This window comes from Molothrus aeneus, chromosome 4 (genome assembly GCF_037042795.1).
Source record: "Molothrus aeneus isolate 106 chromosome 4, BPBGC_Maene_1.0, whole genome shotgun sequence".
Taxonomy (NCBI): domain Eukaryota; kingdom Metazoa; phylum Chordata; class Aves; order Passeriformes; family Icteridae; genus Molothrus; species Molothrus aeneus.
In genome coordinates, this window is record NC_089649.1 from 24,582,518 (window position 1) to 24,590,077 (window position 7,560).

The window sequence follows — 7,560 nt, forward strand, 5'->3', positions numbered from 1 at the left end:
TGCAAATGTGTCTATTTTGTTTGAAATGAAACTGAGTTTACAAGAAAAGCCAACAAAACAAACACAAAAATGCATTTAACTTAAGACAAACTACTCTTGTCTTCTTGTAGATACTCTCATTTAAAAAGTAGTTGTCTTGATTAGGCTGCCCAGAAAGAAAACACTCAGAAGGTCTTTCAGCTGTAATGACCCTGGCATAACCTCAAACCAAAATGCTGGGTTGGAGAAGCCCATTTGAAAGGCTGAATGCCACCTCTGCACCGCAGTAGGGTGAGCGTGAAGAAATTACTGCCTATCCTATCAGTGAAACAGCAGTTTCAGACCAGAAGTAACACGGCTGGGACACAGTTAAATAGAGTATTATAAATCTGAAACCTTTTCAACATTCTCTTGTATAGAGTGTAAAACTTTTTGTAACTCTTATTCTTCATTTCTTGTATTCCAAGTTCCATGTTGTCATTAACAGAAGCCCCAGTCCACAACAGTTACTCACACATGTAATTCTACTCACACACATGACTTTCACCTAATTCATGAAACCTTTTTAAGAGCATCATTTCAAAGAGGTGCAGAGGGGTTTCAGCACCAGCTTCTAAACTGAATTTCCTCAAACAAGAAGCTGTTTGACAAATTAATCTTAAAAAGTCACTTAACAGGGGGAGGAGGAGCTGTTTGGGATTTGGATATCTTTTTTCTTGATTTTCATCTTAAACCTCCCCCCTTCCTTTTATATATAAACAAGAAACAGCTGTTAAATTTTATCCTCCACTCCTAATTTCTTTTAAAAATGAAAATTGTTTTAAAAAAAAAGGTATTTTGGAGCAAAACATCCTTGGTTAGGCTATACCATCTGCACAAACATCTTGAATAGACATGCTGCAGACTAAGAGGATTTCTAATCCAGGTTTTCAAAGATATCTGTGAGACAAACCCACAAAGATTATTGAACTGATAATTTTTATTCCCATTAACTTTGGATGTTATTACTGCTTTGCTGTACCTTCTAAGGTGCATTCCTCAAAAATTAATTCTTTTATCTGACATGTCCCACTGTGTAAACTTGAACAGCATTTACAGGGATTCAGTACACACAAGAGAAATATTTGTTTCTCTTGTGTGTACTGTTATTGTGCCAGAACTGAAACAACTGAGACCCATGTGATGACCTGTCAGGGCTTGAACACTCTGGAGAGAGCTGATAAAAGTTCAACACTGGGAATTTATTTTTCTCAGAGCAAGAGGCAAGCAGTCTTTGCTTACTCCATGGGAGCTATGTGCTCAAAGCAAGGGAACAGGAACTGAAATGCACGCTAAGATTAAAAACACTCCAGCTGGGAAAGTCACCAAAGTCCTCCAGAATAGAAGTGGAAATTTCATGCCTGAACCAAATACCTGAAGATGAAAGCTCCCCACTGACCTCAGAGGGCTTTTTGACAAGGTCCCTTCTGCCTGCAGCTTAAGTGGCCTGTCCCTCTTCCCCAGGAACTCTGCTCTTTCCCAGGAAACCACGTCTGTGCAGTAATCTTAAATGCACTGCAAACAAGGACTGGATTTCATCTCTTGACAGAAGACTGCCATGTCTCAGATTAAGATTTATCCAATGAGGAAGAGGATTGAAATTCTTGCTGGCAAAGAGAAACAACAAAAACCGCCATAGAATTGTTTACACTGACATAATGATTTTACTTCTTTGTCCTCTCTTGGTTTCCTAGTAATTCCCAACATTGTCTCAGCTTTTTCAACTGAAATTCAGCTGACATTTCCCCAGAATACCCACTGAGACCTTCCCTGAAGAGTGGTATGTGATTTGGAGCCCTGCATTCCATACTTGGGTTCCTTCACATCATACACAAAGAAGCCTTTCAGGAACCTTTTCCTCAACAAGGAGATCACACCAATGAATGCAGAGCCAGAGGGATCCCTCCTGTTTAGCATTGTAGAAGGCATAAGAAAGACACAGTTAATTATGTCTGACTTTTAGTAACAGAAGAGTATCAAAAGAAAAAAGTCAGTCTCAAAGGAAAATTTAAAATATTGCCTAATATCCTGCCTAAAAACCTAATAACTTGAGTTTTTAAGGATGTTTAGTTAACAAATGATAAACATTGCATTAAATAAATCATAAATGCACTTGTCTCACTGCAGCCTGAAACTCTTTATAGAAGAAATTAGTATCTTTTACCTACTGAAATTCAGCTTCACTTCTTGCAAAGAAGCAGAATTAAAACTGCCATCTAGGAGTCAAACTGCCTGCTTCAGAGGAAAAGCCTCCAAGGTTTTCCTCACCAGGGCTGGAAGCACTCTGGGACACCAGTGGAGGTTCTCCATTACCTGCAGTGAGCTTTGTGCCAGAGGCAGTGTCCAGCTAAGTCAGCATGCACCAGGAAAGAGAGCACAGGCTCTGCTTTGGCACCCACCCACTGGCAGTGGCTGCTCAGGAAAGGTGCTGACAGGACAGGCTGATGAAAAGCCAAACCCAAAACAGTCACCTGGAGATGATCTCCTGTGGGCTATTACATGTCCTCTGCTTTTAGTCCTTCCTATAAGAGAGGCATGCTTAGATTGACAAAACTTCACCACTGTTTTAGGACACATATAGTACCTATTTCTTAAGGTGCTTTGAGAAAAGATAAAAAATCACTATAGCAGTAGTTGTAATATTACATTACAATGCAATGTAATAAAACAAATACACAAATAGTAGGACAGTGATGTGCTTCAATTTGTTTACTGAAATAATCTCTTTACTGGTACATACTTACCATCACTCCCAAAGAGCTCTGCAAGTCTGATACAGCTCTTCTGCTGGTGTGCATCTGTGACAGCTTATGTGGACTCAGAATCTGACCCAAAGCCTCCACCTTCCTCTGTAGTTTAAATGCTCATATTTCTGGATAATAATACCTATTTCTGTGCTTTATAGCTTATGTCCTGGTTTTGACTGGGATACAGCTAATTTTCTTCTTAGTAGCTGGTACAGAGCCATGTTTTAGGCTTAGTGTGAGAATACTGTGGGTAACACAGTGATGACTTGGTTGTGGCTCAGTAGTGCTCACTGTCAGTCGAGCACTTTTCAGTTTCCCACACTCTGGCAGCGAGCAGATGTGAAAGGAGCTGAGATGGAGCATGTCCAGGACAGCTGACCTGAACTGGCCACAGGGATATTCCATACCACAGAGCATCATGCTCAGTATATAAATGGGGGGAAGGTTGGCTGGAAGGGGCCATTCCCTGCTGTAGCATAGGCTGGGCATTGGTCAGTGGGTGAGCAGATGCATTGTACATCAGTTGTCATTCTTGGGATTTATTTTTTTTGTTCCCTCTCTATTATTAATAATAATAATTTCAATTAATAGACTGCTCTTATTTCAACCTGTTTGTTTTTACCTTTTTTCCCCTAAATATCCTCCCCATCCCACTGGGATGAGGGGTGGTGTTTATGGGGTGTGAGTGGCACTTAGCTGCTGTTTGAGGTTAAACCACAGTATATAATAAACAGTTGTTAGGCTGGGTAGATAAACAGCGAAATGCTGTAATCTAGCAATGTAATTTCACTGAACAGAGATGGGCAACTTTCTTCATGGGAAAAATGCTGCTGAAATTAGAGAAAGCTCCCTAGACATGTGGTTCAGTTGATATTGAAACCCCAGGCAATTCTCCAGTGGCAGAGAAATTGGATAATTTCCGTGTTCAATTCTGTATAAAATCTGTCTCCCTGTTATCACCAAATCTGTCCACAGACTACATGAAGGTTTCAGATTGTCTAGTATCAGAAGCATGTCAAATTAAGCCATCCCAAGCTTTGTGTTAGCTTGGCTTCATTAAAAAGGAGGATCTGCATTTAGTAAAAAAACACAAACATGGAAGGAGCATGTGGTAGAAGCAGAATGCCTTGATTTGCATAGCTTATGCTTACCCAAAATGCCCAGTCATAAAACTGCATGGGAAAAAAACAATAAAGGGAAACACTTCTGAAACACCCTCCAAAAAGAACAGCAGAGGCCAGAAAAGCTGCTGGGATTACCCTGGAGCTTGCTCAGGGAATAAAGATGACAAGATTTTAAGGCTCAGGAGGAGGTCTTGTCTCATTCTAGTTTTCCTGTCTAAATATGCCAGAAACTGAGAGAAATCAGCAAGGAAACATCAGTGGCTCCAATTCCATATGAATCAAATCAGGTGTGGTGTGTACCAGAAGCAAAAATATTTCACTAGGGTTTCCTGAGTTCAGGATCTGCTCTGGGACAATCTGGGCAGGATGGGTTTCTCTTTGGCACCATGCAGGAACCATATCTGCCTCCTGCAATAATCAAGGTAAACTCCCACTAATGCCAGTGGCACATGAGTGTCCTTGCACCAGGGCTGGCATCTATTTCCTGCTACACCTCAGCAGCCTGTAATTTGCATTCATTTTGCCCACCTACTGCATGACAAATTGGTGCAAGTGGCACTGCATTTCCACCTGCATATTCACTTTTAGACAGCCATATACAGCACCAGTGAGGTCTGCAGCTCACCCTGCCAGGGCACGAGAGCTTCACAAGGAAGCTGCAGAGAGGACACTGCACCTGCTTCCCAGAATGCAGGACGCAGCACAACAGCAGGACAAGACCAGCAAGGCTGTCTACTCCACGCAGGTTTCCTCAGCAGCTTTGCTTCCTGAAGGATTTTACAGAGCACACGTTCCAACTTAGCTTGAAATGCTTTGAAAAGAGGAATCTGGGAACTGGATAAAGCTAATAGTGAAACCCCACTCTTACAAGGCACTAAGGAAGAGCTCAAGGCACTAAGGGATGAGCTCAAACAGCAAAGCTTACAGCTCCACACTCAGAGCCACATCCCTGCCCAGCAAAGAACTCTGGCTACACAGGGGCTTTGATTAAGACTAGGCAGTTTCCCTCCTTTCCCAAATGTAAATATCCAACACAGATTTCCCCCAACATACTTTAGATTTTATAATAATTTAAACAACCATTGAAACAATTAAATCCTTTCCTAAATAGGAAGCAACAAAACTGTACTTAGAGGTTATTTAACTACCCTCTAGCACACTGTCATTAAAATTATTTACACCATTGCTGATATCACAAGGACATAACAAGGAGAATTACATCTAACTAGAAAAAAAAAGGCTTTTCAATTCTGTAAGGTAGAGAACTCTCTTTTAGTTTTCCCTGCTTATGTAACAAACACAAACTGATATTCACAACTGATGGGGATTTCTTCTTTTCCTGACAGATAGAATAGCATGTACTTTAAGTTATGGATATTAAACAGGGCAGAAAATCTTTGGGTATTGAGCAGGTTACTACTAAGCAGCACAGAGCCCAAAGATGAACTTCATCCTCTCCTGGCAAATCAGGACTGTTGACTAAAATTATATTGTTTCCACAAAATGAGAACAACACTTCAGTGGGCACAAAGAATAAGTTTTGTCCATCCAGAAACAACGCTTCTATTTCAGCATGCCCTGAAATTATTTTAAAAACTCAACTTTTAAAAATACCGAGGATGGAAAAAATAAGTAGTATCTTGCAATCATCCACAGCCATTTGCCCAAAGCAACACAGAGAGATTAATGTTGTAGTCTTTAACAATCACACATGAAAATTCAACCATCCTGCCAGTTCATTAGGATGCTAAAAACTAATTCAATTTATTTTGAATTTTGTCCATGAGGTCATACTTTTAAGCTTCATCAACTGCTAGGACAACAAAAAAAACCACACTCATGGGAGACTGAGCATTCCCCTATTGACATAGGAATACAGAATCCAGTGAGTTAAACAGAAATTACAAATTCCAAGATATTTACTGTACATCTAGAACCCAGTCTCTGTTCTGACCCAAGAGAGAATAGCAGAGTGTTGCACCTGGAAAACTTATTTTTGTAAAAATACTCTGAACTTTCCAGTGCTGTCTGAAGTATTGTTATGGTAAAACAAAACTAAGGATATCCAGCATTTCTGACTGCCTGAAATACTTTCTGATGCAAACCACCTAATCATTCCTCCCTGAAAATCATGGTTTCTTCATTAAAATAAAAGAGTTAAAACCAGAATGATGAACACCTATAGTGTTCCCCTTATGTAGTTGTGCTGCCATCACTTATTTAACCAGGATTTTTTGCAGGATTTGGGGGAAATAATATTGCAACTACGCCTGATCAAACCCCATGTTTTTCAAAAATCATGTTACTAGCACTTGATTTTGACAAAAGAGCTTCTTGGTTTCTGCTGTAGGCAGATTAAGATGATCAGAAGGAAGAAAAGATAAGTGTCAACCTGACATCATCTTTCTAAACAGACAGCAAATCATTGTACTCCTGACCATACTAGAGAAGGATTTCCTTCTGCATTTCTCACTCCAGCCACGTTACTCTTTTCATCCAGACCACAACCTCCAAAACCACCCTTTCATCCTGCAATTTCCTCTTCAGCTTTCCTTGTTTATCATCTCCTTTCAGAATGCACATTTCAAACAGATCCAGGATGTACCCCAGGTCTAAAATGATGAAAGAGGCATAGATAGAGCATTGAGAGAAAAAGGTCAGAAAAAGCAGATTTCTCCCCTGGATCTATGTCCTTGAAGCCCTAAAGCTTTCCCATAGACAGTACCCTTTACCACCATTACACCTCCAAATTAAACTTGCCAGGTTCAAGCATGCCACCTACTTCTGAAGATCCCATGGTAGGTCCCGGTAGGCCTGGTAGCCTTTCTGCCCTCCAATGAAGGCTTGGCTAAAGTCTGGGCTGCGCAGAGAATGGTGCTGGAAAACGCAGGAGTCGCATTGACTGGTGTGACGGGAAGGGAAAGCTGTTGAATGAAGATCCTTCATTGAAGCACGGTTGGCGCAACACCCAGCACCCTGTGGGTTATTGCAAAATAAGGGAACGAACTTCAGAATAAAAACAAACAGAGGTAAGCATGGAGTTGATAAGGAGACTGCAACCTTCCGATCAACTCCGCATCAAAGAGCTCCCCAGGCAGAGATGGAGTGAGCAGATAAACCGGCCCAAGCAAGAAGACTTGTTCTTCACCACAGCGAAACAGGAAGTGCCTGAGATTTCCCTTTTCCAGCACTCCCTTTCTGTCCAGCTTGTATCCCTACTGCAGGCCTTGCCCTGAGTGGCTGCACCTTCTACCACATGCTCACTGTAAAACCCACAGCGGAGAGGCACCGCGCCGTCCGCAATGCTAGGTCACTTGTCTTCTGAGAGAGCCACACAAAAACTAATATGGACATAAATAGCTTGGTCAGCCAAGCCTGATCTACCTCAGTGCTCACTCATCCACAGCTGTCCTGGACTCCCTTGGCATCAGGGACAAGACAACTATAAGTATCCAGCCTCCTAATTACATGTTAGTCATTTAATGGTTGGCATAACCCCGCCTGTGGAAAATGCTTACTCTGTGAAAAAGGCCACCAATCTCCTTGGAATTCCCTTCTCCCAGCACAAATGTGAGTCTTCAGAGCCATCCAGAAAGGGAAAAAAATGGAGATTCGCTAGTGAGAAAATGTGCATTTACATGGAAACTCGAAAATCACAAACCAAAAAGTAA

The 7,560-nt window shown here is 41.3% G+C and overlaps 1 protein-coding gene across 1 annotated transcript in view; it reads right to left on the reverse strand.

Annotated features, from left to right (window-relative positions):
- Nucleotides 1-6,835, reverse strand: part of LOC136555944 (transmembrane protease serine 11E-like) — a 39,453-nt gene extending 32,618 nt beyond the window's left edge. Inside the window, exon 1 of the mRNA XM_066548987.1 lies at nt 6,672-6,835. Coding sequence (XP_066405084.1) covers nt 6,672-6,835 — 164 coding nt within the window. The remainder of the gene's footprint in view (nt 1-6,671) is intronic.
- Between the last annotated feature and the right edge of the window lie 725 nt (nt 6,836-7,560).